The sequence below is a fragment of the Terrapene carolina genome, unplaced genomic scaffold (assembly GCF_002925995.2).
Source record: "Terrapene carolina triunguis isolate 2854851 unplaced genomic scaffold, T_m_triunguis-2.0 Scaffold211, whole genome shotgun sequence".
NCBI classification, from domain to species: Eukaryota; Metazoa; Chordata; order Testudines; family Emydidae; genus Terrapene; species Terrapene triunguis.
Window position 1 is genome coordinate 19,523,802 of NW_020664562.1, and position 16,005 is coordinate 19,539,806.

The 16,005-nt window shown below is 36.1% G+C and overlaps 1 protein-coding gene across 1 annotated transcript in view; it reads right to left on the reverse strand.

Annotated features, from left to right (window-relative positions):
• Window positions 1–7,926: 7,926 nt before the first annotated feature.
• The window catches only part of LOC112116809 (sorting nexin-7-like), a 57,394-nt gene continuing 49,315 nt past the window's right edge, over window positions 7,927–16,005 (reverse strand). Inside the window, exons 8-9 of the mRNA XM_026655983.2 lie at window positions 15,690–15,842; window positions 7,927–8,299 (exon numbers count right to left, since the gene is read on the reverse strand). Coding sequence (XP_026511768.1) covers window positions 8,219–8,299; window positions 15,690–15,842 — 234 coding nt within the window. The 3' untranslated portion in view covers window positions 7,927–8,218. The remainder of the gene's footprint in view (window positions 8,300–15,689; window positions 15,843–16,005) is intronic.

Below are 16,005 nucleotides of genomic sequence, written 5' to 3' on the forward strand. Positions count from 1 at the left end.
AAGAGAATAGGAACCAAAAAATACCTCAAGCTTCAATGTTAATCTAATAAACATGAGCCTTTCTGTATCTGTCCCATTATATTTCTTTTCTTTTTTTTTTAATTCTTCCACTCCATGAGATGGTAACAAAACATCTGCAGCTCAAGGCAATACACTAACATTCTGGGAGTCACGAATGCACATTGAAGAACTTACTTTAATAGGACAAGCTGCCACAATTAATTTGGCTTATAAAGTTGAGTTTTCTCCCAGTGAGCTGTCACTGAACCTAACCCATAGTCTGTTAAGAGCTATTCCCAATTAACTATTTCCTTTCAGCCCCAGTTTGCTATAACTTTACACGTTAAGCCCTTTTTAATCTTCCTTTCCCCTCAAAATAAAATAAAATAAAGGAAAAAAACAGATTTCCTTATGCTCTCAAATAGAATATCTATTTCAAATACACTGATGATGTTTTTCCTTTTATGCAAATGAGAATTCTATCAGCCATGCAAAAGGTTTGACATTCATCAGAGATTTTTAAGACCAGGTTAGACAAACACCTATCAGGAATGGTCTAGATAATACTTAGTCCTGCCATGAGTGCAGGAGACTGGACTAGATGACCTCTCGAGGTCCCTTCCAGGCCTATTATTCTATGACCAATGGACAAAACTCGGAGAGGGATAGGTGGCGAAACACAGCAAGTTTATATAAAACTTTTCATCTTCAAAGATTAACTAATTAGCCCTCAGCTCACCCCTGAGATTTGTATTGTTCCATTTTGCAACTAGAGAAACTGAACTGGAAGATGTAGGCCCAAATTAATCAAAAGTAGTTTCCAATTTTAGGTACCCAACTTTAGACACTTAGTAGGGGCCTGATTTTCAGAGGCAGAGCACCCTTCTAAACAAGCTGGTTCCAATTTACTTTTACTTTGCATTCCTATAATTGCCTGCCCTTGTCATTTTTATAGGGGCTGCCAGAGAAAGAGACCGTGATAAAGAGATATGGTCCTGGTTTACATCAGATAAAGCATTCAGTTATTTTTGATGTTGATTTAAGATTTGTTCTTTGTTTCTCTAACAGAATAATGTATATCAAGGCTGCTTTCAGAGATGCTGAGACCCAACCTACAGAGTTTGGGTGCATAATTTTTCTTACTAAGAAAGAAAGCACTACACAGAGTGGATTTTCTGTTTAGGTCCTGATTTATAAATTTCTTCCTTCACTTTTCTTATCACTTTGAAAAATAGACTTACTGAAGCTTGCAGACTTATAATTTCTACTGTAATGGCTCCTTTAGTTAATTGAGTTGGAAGAACAGCGTATTACTGGGGGGAAAAAATCAAGAAATAAAAGGAGCTGAAAAAAATTGTATCGGTGAATGTTAAGAGTGTAATTTGCTTTCAAAATGGAAAATCCTGGGAGTGTCTCTAACAAATGTCCCTTGTCCTTTTTAAGGGTCATATCCAAAGCTGTGCAGGGTGCATGCAACTTCTGTGGGCTTTTGTTCAAGATCAGATGCTCAGCACTTGTCAGGATATGGCTGGATTTCAACTTTCTGACCCAGCCTCCAAATAATGTTAAAAATTAATTGAATAAAAAATGTTCTGTGCAAGAGTCACATGCTCTGCGGTAGCTCTGTGCATATGGAGCTCCTGCTCAGGTATAGATGGTTATTCTCACTATTAAAAAATCTCAATTTACGATTTAAATAAACATGCTTCCAGAGACTGAAAAATAATTGAGAAGTAATCAACTCATTTCTTTATAATTACAAAAGTAATATGCACATTGCTTTACTGATATTAAAATTGACCTTAGGACTGAAACATACATTACACTGAAACATATTGAAACTGCCATGTTTTCTAACTTTTAATTCAACAAGCTTACTTATATTCCCTACAAAACAATTATATCTGCCTAAAAATGGTTTGCTGGTTGAACAGCGAATATTATATCATATTGCATAATCAGAATTACAAGACTGTTTTAGTTGAATGCAAACAATGGATTCAAGGTTCTGAGCCTGGAATTTGACACTTGGTAGTTTACTTGACACTCTTGGTTAAATATTAATGCAAACATAGTAAAGCTTAATTCCTAAACAATCTACTAGAAGTGATAGAATTATTAAAGAAAATGACTGCGGTCAAAGATTTAATACCTGAGTTTAACACACTGTGGACGAACTCAAAACTTTTAAAATAGAATCATATTTTTTGGCCTGCGCACAAAATATAAATATTTTTAACAGAAAAAAGGTTTTTGGAGAAAGTTATTTCCATTCGTTTTTAAATAAAGGTGGTTTTTCAATTGTGCATTTCCTTAGCTGTACATATTCTATCACCCTGCATTTGAAACAGAATACAGTTGCAGCTTTCCAGTCCTTTAAGATTTTGGTACTTCCTGACTAGTGAATTGAAGGAAAAATAAAATAAGAACAGCGATAATGGGACAGGTCCATCTAGCCCAGTATCCTGTCCTCTGACCAGATGCTTCAGAGAGAATAAATAGAACAGGACAATTTTGCATGATCCATCCTGTTGTCCAGTCTCAGCATCTGACAATTGGAGATTAGGGACACCTGAAGCATGGGGTTCCGTCCCTGACCATCTTGGCTAATAGCTATCGATGGAACTATCCTCCATGAACTTCTCTAATTCTTTTCTGAACCCAGGTATACATTTGGCCTTCACAACATCCCCTGGCAATGAGGTCCACAGGTTGACTGGGTGTTGTATGAAGAAATACTTCCCGAAATTGACTCACTGAAAGTTTGTGGCCATCTCTCTTTCAGGTTCAGGTGATGTGTGGTACATCTATAACTTCTGGTGATGTAAAAGCACTGCTGCCATACCTTTGTTCCCTCCAGCAGACAGCAAGGTTCAGCCAAGGGAGTGTGATGCTCTGTTTGGAAAAGCATTCTAGCAGGCTGCCCTAACCCTAACCCATTCTTAGGTTGTCTGGAAATGGCATTGCTGTGAGGAAAGCAACACCTGTGCTGAGAGGAGCCAATCCTAAAAATGTAGCTGGCACATTTTGGATGGATGACCTGGATTTTACATAGTATACTCTCTTTCATGTGCCAACATAGAGAAAAGAAAATCACAAAAGCCAAAATGATCCAGGCAAAAGTGAATAGGAACAATTAGTCTTGATCCATACCAAAACCATCAATTTAGGTAGATGACAGAAGACACTATGATGACAAATTATGAAACTGGAAGTTTTTAACATAGTTGTCAGAAATATCACTGGCACTATAGTCAGATGTCAGGGGAAGCTCAAGATTGTGGAAGTGAGGTAGGGGATAGCTGAGATTTGGTACCAGGAAGATTGTGCTACAAACACATTAGCTGGTTATTTATGTTAAAAATCAGCAATAAAATAGTTAATATTGATATAAAATTCTCATTTACGTTTCAGAGTTGAACTCTCAGAGATGAGAGCTTTATACCACTCAGAGCTATCATTTAAGGTCCTCCTCAGACTCAGTTATACAACATTGCATCTGTCTGTTCTCTGTTCATGCACTGTAGTTGTAGCTGTGTCGGTCTGAGGATATTAGAGAGACAAGGAAGGTGAGGTAATATCTTTTATTGGACCAACTTCTGTTGGTGAGAGACAGACAAAGACTTACCAACGGAAGTTGGTCCAATAAAGGCTATCACCTCACCCACCTTGTCTCTCTAGGATCTTGTCATGGGATAAGAGGGAAGATCCTTTCATGGATTGAGAACTGGTTAAGACAGGGAACAAAGGGTAGGAATAAATGGGAAATGTTCAGAATGGAGAGGGGTAACTAGTGGTGTTCCCCAAAGGTCAGTCCTAGGACCAATCATATTCAACTTATTCATAAATGATCTGGAGAAAGGGGTAAACAGTGAGGTGGCAAAGTTTGCAGATGATACTAAACTGCTCAAGATAGTTAAGACCAAATCAGACTGTGAAGAACTTCAAAAAGATCTCACAAAACCAAGTGATTGGGCAACAAAATGGCAAATGAAATTTACTGTGCATAAATGTAAAGTAATGCACATTGGGAAAAATAACCCCAACTATACATACAATATGATGGGGGCTAATTTAGCTTCAACTAATCAGGAAAAAGATCTTGGAGTCATGATGGATAGTTCTCTGAAGACATCCACGCAGTGTGCAGCGGCAGTCAAAAAAGCAAACAGGATGTTAGGAATCATTAAAAAAGGGATAGAGAATAAGACGGAGAATATATTATTGCCCTTATATAAATCCATGGTACGCCCACATCTTGAATACTGCGTACAGATGTGGTCTCCTCATCTCAAAAAAGATATACTGGCATTAGAAAAAGTTCAGAAAAGGGCAACTAAAGTGATTAGGGGTTTGGAATGGGTCCCATATGAGGAGAGATTAAAGAGGCTAGGACTTTTCAGCTTGGAAAAGAGGAGACTAAGGGGGGATATGATAGAGGTATATAAAATCATGAGTGATGTGGAGAAAGTGAATAAGGAAAAGTTATTTACTTGTTCCCATAATATAAGAACTAGGGGCCACCAAATGAAATTAATGGGCAGCAGGTTTAAAACAAATAAAAGGAAGTTCACACAGTGCACAGTCAGCTTGTGGAACTCCTTGCCTGAGGAGGTTGTGAAGGCTAGGACTATAAGAGGGCTTAAAAGAGAACTGGATAAATTCATGGAGGTTAAGTCCATTAATGGCTATTAGCCAGGATGGGTAAGGAATGGTGTCCCTAGCCTCTGTTTGTCAGAGGGTGGTTATGGATGGCAGGAGATCACTTGATCATTGCCTGTTAGGTTCACTCCCTCTGGGGCACCTGGCATTGGTTACTGTCGGCAGACAGGATACTGGGCTGGATGGACCTTTGGTCTGACCCAGTACAGCCATTCTTATGTTCTTATGACTGTTCAGATTTTCAGGGTTATTTTCATTACCATAAGGCTATAAACAAAATTTTTTTTAAAGTGACTACTTAGATTCTGCAGTACAATTCTGTGGCAAGGCGTGCAGAATCCCCCAAAATAGAGGGTGCAGGCTATAAGCATCTAAAAGTTTGGGGGTTTGCTCAAGCACACCCTGTGTACCTTAGAAAGATGACCCCACGCTAAATTGTTGGACTCTGTGCAAAACCAGCAGACAGCAAGGAAAATCTGAAAATGTAAGAGAATAAGCCAGGGTGTTAATAGAGTAGTTGAAACATATTGTAAGTTATAGACTAAGGAAAACAAAGACAACACAAAAGAAAGCTAAGTGTCTAGAAATAGGGCCAAACACCCAATAAGTTGTCTAAAAATCACTTGAGAAGAATTTCAAATTGTATTCAAAATAGTGTTACATCCTACAAAAATTGTAATGATATTTTAATAATGAATAGATCTTGTCTCTACTTTACAATAATGCTATTAACAAATCATAAAAACCAAATCTGCTATAAATTATTCAACTGTTAAAAACACCCCATAGAATAAGCAATATATTGGTATGAAAGAGCACCATGTAACTGATGACTTTCCCATCACAATTCACAGCTTTGTTAAATATCAATAATAAAGTGAAAAGTAAATTATGAAAATATACCAAAGCCAAAATTTGTTAACATACTAAGTGTCTCTGATGTCTTTCTTGATGTACAGCTGTCAATGTCCTCTCTGTATTATGGAGGTCAGAGACAATAATAGCCACAGATCTTCAAGTTTCCGATGTAGTGGAGGAAGGGATAGCTCAGTGGTTTGAGCATTGGCCTGCTAAACCCAGGGTTGTGAGTTCAATCCTTCAGGGGGCCAGTTAGGGATCTAGGACAAAAATCTGTCTGGGGATTGGCCCTGCTTGGAGCAGGGGGTTGGACTAGGTGACCTCCTGAGGTCCCTTCCAACCCTGAAATTTTATGATTCATCTAGGTTTGTGGCTGTGTGATGCCCAATAAAGAAACGTCCTGAATGTTATTCTAACAGAACTTGCAGAATTAATTGCTGAAAACACATAAAAGGTTCTGTGCCTTCATCCATTTCTGTTAATCAGAGATCACACATCTTACCTCTCTTTTGAGCTTAAATTACTGACATTCTATTTAATTTTTTGCTTTGAATCTTTCATCAGTGTTATACACAGCCAAACTGTGTTAAAGATCTCTTTCATGAGCTGTGCTCTGACTGGCATATTGAGCACTGATGCAGTTTAGCTTTCAGGAATCCCACTATTGTGTGTGTCTGAGGTCAGACAAAGCTCATGCCTTTCCCAAAAGATGCCTAAAAATGACACCATTGTTGGTCTTCATAATATTTTATAAAGCACTTCAATCAACAGCTTAAGCTTTTGACTAGCAATAATTAATCTAATGTGTGCTGCTCCACGAGGCATACCTTGAGCCAACCCAGAAACTGAAGCTGATGCAGAATGCAGCTGACCTTTTAGTAGTGCTTCATATGGACAGCACATAATACTAGTGCTCCTTAGATTTCTGGAAACTCACTGCTTGTCTGCAAGTTTTCAGCTGAACTCAAAGGACTTAAGAACAGGCATCCTGACAGTGGTAATCAGAGAGGTTTTTGCCCTAGAAATCCCTTAGTTTGGGGCTGGGAAGAGGAGTGGAGGGAGGAAAGAGGAAAGGAAGACAGTCTGCTGGCAGCTTATTCTCCATTAAGACCCCTCATTTATACTACTCACTGTCTACCTCTTGATCACCAGAGCCTGGCATTTGTTAATCTTCCATAAAGCTAATGTTTCTCCTCAGGTATTCTTGGAGGGAGTGGGTTAAGAACTACAGGATGGGCAAATATGAGATTATAAATATACATCATGATGGGCCCTGATTTTGCAAACCCATGTGTGAGAAGTCTCACCAAGTTCATTGTGTCTGCAGGATTTGGTAACAAGGTGAGCAAGTGCTATACTATTGTATGGCTAGTTCATTACATATACAGTGAGTTTTTCATTTTGTATTATATTTTTTAATATTGTAAAAGCACCTAGGGCCACAGAGAAGTGCTTAATAGACACGTAAATACTGAGAATGACAGATACATAGTAAGTAAAGTTGTTATGCAGGTTTATAAACTCATCAAGTTCACTACTTGGTAAGTTTCAAATGGATCTGAATTCTTTAAATGTTGTATTAATTTAATAGAGCATCTGTTTAACTTTTCACATTCCATGTTGATGTGAATTGCTCCTCTGTCCCACATAAAGCATTGTGGAATGCAATTGCGTTGTGTCAAGTACTATTTCATTGCCCTAAGATCTTATTTTTGGTGGACATCAGACAATATGTCTCAAATTAATTTGGAGTGTCAAATATCTTTTGACAAGCCATTCACACCTCTCTAGTTACTGCAAGGTCTACACAGATTTTAGTGTCAAGACAGCTCCGAAATACACTTGAAGTTCACATCTAGCTGGTATGGATTAAATTCTATATACACCAAAATCCCCAACATATGCCTAAACCGCTCTTAATAACTAAATTCACTACTTTCACCTCTAGAAAGTCAGTCACCACTTTTCTGAGGCTACCAGAAATCACGCCCTCCCCATCTATTTATCTATCTATATATAATATATAAAAATAAAAGTATTTCTAAATCAAGTAGTTTTTGATGTACTGTCAACTTGGCTCAAAACTTCCATAAAAATTCTACATAAGATCATAATGGAAAATTTCAGGGAGACTGATCTACATTCGTAGAGAATCAGGGATGGTCAAAACCAGACTTGTGATAAAAGTTAGCTACCACTTCACCATGGACTGACACCAGCATAATCAGTTAAAAAAAAAAAATGATCAACTACCTGAAAATTGTTATGTAGTTTTACGAAATGTGGGAAATTTATCTTACAAATAAAATTCAACAAAGCAAGCTAAAATGGAAAATTTAATTCTTAATGACTAGGAAAGAGGATTAAAACCAATTTTGTATTAAACTTTTTATTAAAATTGAGCTTTTTTTACATATTTAAAATATTTTTATCCAAATTACACAATATTTAAGAAAACAATTATAAGCAAGCACTTGCATAAAATGTGTAAAATCATTACTGAGCAATATATAGCAATATATACCATGATCCAAAAATGTAGGTCAGGACACTAGAATACCTGAGTTTTCAATAGGCTAGTTTTCCAGATGTCACTGATTCTTACAGTTTTATTTCATAATGTATCTGATCTCATATAAAGAGCACTTCTTTGGTTGGCAGAAACTGCACTGAAGAGGAAGATCAATTGGAAATATGTTCAAGGCTTATCTTCAGAATCTTCTCCCAAGTGAAGATCCACTGTTTGAGATGTCAGGAAGGACTCCCAGGTAGCAAGGCACTTAAAGAAAACAGATACTTATGAATAAGGAATATGGATTTTTGGTAAAACTGGTAGCTAAGGAGAAAACAGGAAAAGACCTATATCTATCTACATCTATATCTACCACAAACTGCTTCTGTGAGGAGTTACAGTGAGTAATAAATATGGTTTCCTAGACAGATCAATGATATACTGTTAGCCAACATGCTGAGCTACAAATAAATATCACTCTTGGATAATGACAAGCGCACACTGCAAGCATCACAAGTGTACATATTAGCATAAGGGATGACACGGTAAGAAGTCTTCCATTAATTATGCTCTTCTTTAATCTCTCCCTTCACATACAGGCAAAGATATCTTCCAAATAGACTGCATCAAATTAAAAGGACTGCAACATCAACTGTCGGTTATAGTTCCTTAGCAATCTCTAAGGATTCATACTTGGAGATCTAATATCCTTTCTCAGTTAAATTAAATCAAATCCATTTGTTTCTAAACACTCAAAGTCACAGATTTTTCTGTGTACTAAGGAATAGAATCAAAGGGAGGAGGGAAAAAATGTAGCTTTTCTAGGACAAACATATACCTCTCCTGATGGCAAAACATATTTTTAATTTTGCGAACAGTTTTTCATTTTAGGAACCAATATTATATATATTAGCATCAAACTACTTTGATAAATCCTTTTTGGCTCAAGTTGATTTGTATGAATGTTTGTAGCTCAGAACACAAAGTTGCTTGGCAAACCATTTTAAATTACAGGTGAATGTTAAGATGTCAGTTCACAGAGAAAACCTATGATTAATGATTGTTGTGTGCACCGTCAGTCACCACCCAAAGCTTTCAAACTTTCCAAGTTTCTGTCACCTAGAGTGAGCCATTACAAAGGTGAAAACATTCAGTGCTGCCACTATGTTGTGGTAGCTTTATCACTTTTGATGCTACAGGAAAACATGAAATTGTGCATGATTTCATGAAATTTAGTTTTCTTACCCAAATATCTGTTAATACAGAAGAGTAACACACCTTAATTACTACTTCCTGTACACAATCTTTTCAAGAAGAATCTGCAAAACTGATATTAAATAAGTCTTCTGAACATCTATAGGGAAAAGCATTTATCATATTAAATACCGAACAGCATGCTCCATCTATTCAAGCTTAATATTAATTCCAATTGCTCTGAAAATGGCATTGTTCCTTGTGTGAAAAACTAAGCTATTTAAGCTACAGTAGTTTACTATACCTGAATAAAATAAAATACACAGCATTCATCATTGCTTAGCAGAAGTGAAAAGGTCGATAGGTGAAGTTACAGCTTTTGTCTTATCTGACATATTTATAGGAAAAACCTTCAAAATTTAGCCAAGAAATCTCTATTTATTAATAGTGATAGATGTGTCATTGTCACAAAAGCCCTGGATTCCATGATTTTCAGGGTTGTTTTTTTTCTTCTAAAGTGACCAAGTCTTGGTATTCCTGGATACCTGCAAGCAAGTAGGTGGGATGGTGAAAAGGTCACAAGGAATCTCGACAGAAAATCCCAAAGGCCGGGACACAGGGAAGCACAGGAGGACAAAGCAGGGGGATGGATGAATGACAACACAAAGGACCAGGATCATGGATTCATGAAAAATGAAGGAAACCTGGTCCCAAAAGAATGACATTGTAAGATATAAAGGGTTAGTATCGAAATGCCCAAGAGAGCAACAAAAGAAAATATTTAGAAGCCTTATTCTGTATGGATCCTTGGTTACTACAGAACATGTCAGTGACTCTATGGTTTGTATTTATTCACAAGGTGGCTTAGATCATCCCTTGTGCTAGAGACCCCCTGTGTACAGAGTCCCTCTGACCCTTTTTTGATCATTCCCTGCTGACAAAGTCCCTTACTGATTCCCACTTTCTCTGCGGCAAGCAGTAACCCTGTATTTCCATTCTGGAGATAGGCACCTCAATTTCAAAGGAGGGAGGGGAATGAAACCGTTAGATAGGATTCATGTGAAGAGCTGCATTTCTGTGTTGAATGACTAGATTGGGGAAAGGTTACTTTGAGATGGCGAAAGAGTGCTGAATACGAGGAGAGAAGCAGCAGAAACAGTGCTAAAGGGGAGCAGTTGGTGCCAGTTGATTTATGAGTGGAAATTAAGTTTGGTTTTGACATTCTGTGTAAAGTCCCTAATAAATGGAGTTGTTATAGATTCTCTCTCTCTCTCATGTACAATATCACAGCAGCTGAGAATATCTGAGATACTTGAGTTGGAGGCTTCCTGTTGGTGTAAAATGACCAGGGGGTGGCTACTTGCCAGGTGCTTTCCAATGATGATCCTAGATTCTGGGATTTGTTTCCCCACCGTGGTTCACCAGTGCCAAGACTGGCTTATCTTCATGGAATGTTGCAAGGCACATCTATTTTCATGGAATGTTGCAAGGCACATCTATTTTCCTAAACTTTTTCTGGGGATTGAGAGGGGTGCTCAGTCAGGATGTGTGCTGAATGCTATTTACTGAAGTCTTTTTTGATACTAGATCACTGCTTTTTGAATTGTTTTAGATTTTGTCCATGTGACTAAAGACTTCACAGTACATACATTTGAGTAACTTCAATAAAAAATAGCAGCGTTGGTTGGAAGATAAAAGTGACATCATATTACCACTGCAAACTGAGACAAAACAGATTTTTAAACTAATTCACACTACATTTGCTCATTTTTTTACAGAACCAGTCCACTGAAGTCTTTTCAAGCAAAAATGTAAAGATCTTTTAGTTATGTATGTTGTTCAATTTTTAATTTATTCTCATTTATGTAACAAAAATTCATTTACCAAAATATAGGAATTACTGTGGCTCATTTTGTTGTCAGACATCACTGTGGTGCTACAGTTGACAAGATTTATAATTAACCAACACAAAACTAGGTCTCTATGCCGTAGGCTCATGCTTTTTATACTGTGAAACATGAACTACATAAAATCACATTACTTTAAAAATATGTACTTTAACCATTCTTCTAGATTTATTTTATTTAGTTCTTCTGGTAGAGAGAAAAAGGAGATTCTAAATAAAGGATCATCAACAGGTTTCAACCAGGAAGACAGAAAAAAAATGTTAATAGGAAATTTAATTTGTACTTATAAGGCTTGTCATTTCGAATGCAATTAGTCATAAAACTACTGTAGATCACAGCAAAAAGCTAAATATGCAAAAATGAAGCAACAAGATCCTAAGTAACGCTACTTTATTTAAAGCTAAAATTAATGTGTATTTCATTAGAGCACTGCTGAGTTATATATTTATATTGAATTATTTTTAGCAACAACACTGAAAAGGTCTCCATACTGCACAGTTGCATGTCTAATTCACAATAAAATATAAAAATAGAATGCACAATAAAATAATGGCAGGAGCAGCATGAAGTATTTAAAGATACATAATTGTTTTCATTCCCATTCCCCCTATTTTCAGTGGCTAATGACATTCTTAAAAAAATCATTTTTGGGGGGTGATGTTTTCTAGGCTGAGTTTCTATTTCTTTTTATAGAGGATTGAGCATGTACAGTTCAGCGTTTCCTGAGCACAAAAAAGAGTGAGGGAGACAGAGGGGTAGGAAAAAGCCATTTCCTATTATAAACAAAAGAGCTTTGCTTTTAATTCCTACAGCTGAAATGACTGGAGATTGGATGGTGAAATCTGGCATCCAAATTGCCCTCTTACAGGAGAGTATCCTGTCTTCTGGAGGAAAACAGATTTTGATTTAACTAAGTTTGGAAAGTAAAAAAAAAAAAATCACACACAAAGCATTTGTTAAGCTTATAAAGTGGAGCGCCTAAGGTAGGAGGTGAAGCATGTGCATGTGCAGCTAACATAGCTATGCAAGGATATGACCAGCCAAATGTGTCAATATGAAGACATTCAGGGTGCACTACAAATCATTTTGCAAAGGTTTTTCCTAGGAAGAGAAGGTTGAATAAAGTTTTGGAGTTGGAGAGAAGTTACTTTGTTAGGTATGTGACTTTTTTGGCCCATTTTTGTATGTGTTTGACTGTACAGCACATTGGGTTGTGGATAGAAACTTTTTTATAAATTTGAATCAATAAATAAGAGATTAGCACTGAAAATTACTTAAATTCTCCAAGAACAGCAAGCAGTGTTAGTACTGGTAAGGATCTCACTATCCTATCAAAGATAAACTAGCTCTGCTTCTGACTAATCTGCAAAGCCTGAACAGGATTACAGTAGTTTGACACATGAAAAAAGTAAAATTAGAAGCTCTCTTTTAAAAGAAAGGCTCATTCGTTCAGAAGGAAAAATATTTCTCTCAGTGCCAAAATTAATTAAATATCACTTGTCATTGTACATTATGAAAAGAATTCTACCTCCACTCAATTGAGTGTCCAACACACACTGGAAAACACAAGCTCTGGGACGTACAGTCATTTGGTTCCACAAAGCCTAAATTTTTCTGGCCTTCAGATTTTGTTGCAAAGCCAGCCATTTTACTCAGGCTTTTCCAGAAGAAATGAGTTACCAAGGCTCTTTTTCTTTTGATGGCAGAAGAGAGTGGCAGTTTTGTTAATGTGTTTTTAATTTTGTTGGTACTAGAAGAGATTGTGAGAAAAAGCATGTGAGGAAAACAAATAGGAGTAATCGCAGTAGTTCTTTGAAGCCAGAATTCAGTACTTCCAGTTATCTGCTTTGCTTTCACTAAATTGTATCATGTGATCTTTGAATTTTAGATGTATTAATAACATAACATAAAATGTTGTGTAGTGACTTTTTTTGTATCTTGTTTTATTTTACTAAATATATTTTTTTCCAGTATGGCTGTGAAGAACTTTTGTACAGAATGAGAAAATATTTAACTGACTCTTCAATCAGCCATAATCAGTTCTAAGCTATAGGTGACTTGCCCAGCTGTAAACTCCACCTTTTGGACACAAAAACAACTTTATGTTTCCAATATTTTGCAACTGGTCTGCAATCTAATACATGATACCTAGTTGGCTCCTGTGCTCAAGTCAATGGAGATACATATGGGTGCGAGAAATCTGCCTGCATCACTCCAAATGCAGGATCAGGGCTCTGTCCACTGATCCCACCTATATAATTCCTTAAAAGAAAAACAGTGATTTGTTACAATTCAGGAATAAAACTACTGTAATAAAAGATTTTTTAAATATCTGTTATAGTTTCAATATCTCCATCAAATGGAGAAAAATCTCTCTACATTAGACCAGCCATTTTAGTGATGAAAATTTTTAAGTAGTTTACATTTTGTAATTACATATAATGATCTGAGTATTTCATTGCACCACACTTTTTCTTTAGCCAGGACAAACCAACACTCCACAACTAGTAACATCAAAAAAGTGCCAAATGTCAAAAGATTAAGCTCAGGCACTTCTGCTTTGCAACTATCAACATGCTTAAAGATTAAAAGAAAAGCAAGTTTTGCACTCTTCACTTCAATCATATACTAGACGCCTGTAAGGGTAATTTTATTGTTAAGTTCTTTGTCGGTTTCTGGCATTAGAAATACCCGGTTCTGACTTTCCTGTTTTTGATGAAAGAACTAGGTTCAATGTTTTGAGGACCTGGATGCTGATTGGATTTGGACTTGCTATAAATGTTGTATATAATCCCCACCCGCACCCCCATCCGTCTCTCTAAATAAATTCTTTCAGGCATTATAATGAGGCAGAAAAGGGTACACAAACCATTTCAAAAAAAAATTTGCAGGTCACCAACAGTGGTGCATTCCTAGGACATCTTCACAGGAGAGGAAAAGTGGCTTACAGATTCCTGTATGCCCAAGATATCCACATGCTCCTCATTGCACCCAAACTTCTCAAACAAATCAAAAAATTTCTGTATAAAAAAAGCGTTGTAAGAAATTACCTAAAAACGCCCTAATTGTTCAGCTGTATCAGTTTGATAGTACTTGATACAGACAGTTTTGTAAAGGCCTCTGATATTTAAATATTTAAATTAAAGTCCTAACTAAACTAAGACCATTTCTTTTCATGAAAGAGAATCCAGGAACTGTATCTGTGTCTCAATTTATCTATAAGTTAACAACATATTCCTTCATGGTTAACATTTGTACATATTCTTGATGTAGTCAGAAGTCACTAGGTGACTGAAAAAGAAGAGGATACCAAAAAACTTTAATGTCTGATTTCAGCAAATACTTTGATCTTAATATATAACAGCAGATCGTCAATGTCCATGCCTCCCACGGACAATATTTTAATTACGTGGACCTGATTATCATGAGTTCTGTCTTTTCAATTACATTCCATTGCAATGATTTGTAAAATCAGGACAGAGTCATCCATTCAGAGTAAGCCACAAAAAGCTCAGAAAAAGGAGATTGCAAAGTATCAAAATTGTATTAATAAAGGAAACAAATTCTTTCTTTCCCAATTAACAAATAGTTTATTGGGCTGCAGTACATTTTTCAAAGTAAAGAGAAGCTTTTAAACAAAAAACAAACCAAAAAAAGATGAAAAAAGCACACTTAAATATCTAGCCTACCAGGATTCTTACAAAATGTGCACTGAGAACAATACCATTTTTGATCATGAAGAAGCTTCACAAAACACTCCGCAAACCTTGTCAAATGTTTTCTAGTTCTCCTTATAAATAATTATATACACTCTCTTTAATCAGAAAGTGTATATACTTGTCAAAGGGGGTCATAACAAAGACGATTAGAAACCATATTTGCTGATAAAAGTCTTGGGATGACACTGTTTGCTTTCTTTCTAGATTAAGGGAGACTTCAGTTATGTAAAGTACCAATGTAGTACACCATTATATAAAGGACACAGCTTTAGTAGACTTAATTTTTTTTTAAAGTATATAATGTATTCTCCCAGTAATTTCCCCAAAATTTTATCATCGCTATTTTGTGTTGATTTTGTTGCTTGTTTGCAATTTGAAGGATATAAGAGATCTTTCCTAGTTCATAAAGTACTGGGAATACAGTTAATTTGTAAATATGAAAGAAAAAAAATTAGTTTTCTTTTATACAAAATCATTTACATGAGTGAGAGTTTTCAGGGAAGCATCCTCATGCAGCCCCAGTAAAAGGTTTTCCCAACTGAAACACTATAGCTCACACTGAACAGAAAAAAAAATATATGTTCAAATTTTTGTCCTTAGTAAAACAAGACTGCCCTCTGTTGATGATGAACTTAGGATCAGCATGCTTGGGCTCAAGTAAAATACATACCGTGTATACTGGCCAATTAAACACCAATTTGACAAAAATATTGAATTTGAACTTAACATGTTCAAATGAGGATACAGACAACTATTTTTAAAAACACTGCACTGACTTCCAAGAGGAATTGAAATAAATAAAAAGTTATAAAAATAAAACAAAAATGTGTGTTTTACCTGTTCATAATAGTGGATATTATTTTCGGCCACATTAAGAAATGCTGTTTTCATATCATGTTGCATGTTTTGTTTCCATCTATCCCAGTCAGCTTTCAGAGCATTATTGGCACATTCCACTTTATCTTCAAGATTTCCAATCTCTTCTGTAAGCTAAATAAAAATATTAAATAGTTAAAGTTATTTAGAGACAGTCATTATTTAAAATGTGCTTGAAACCTGGTGGTCATAGTATAGTAAGCTGAACAGAATACAAGACCATAGCATAATATTAAACTCAGGGTGAAGAAAGTCGTGTGCTTCGTTGTTAATCTTG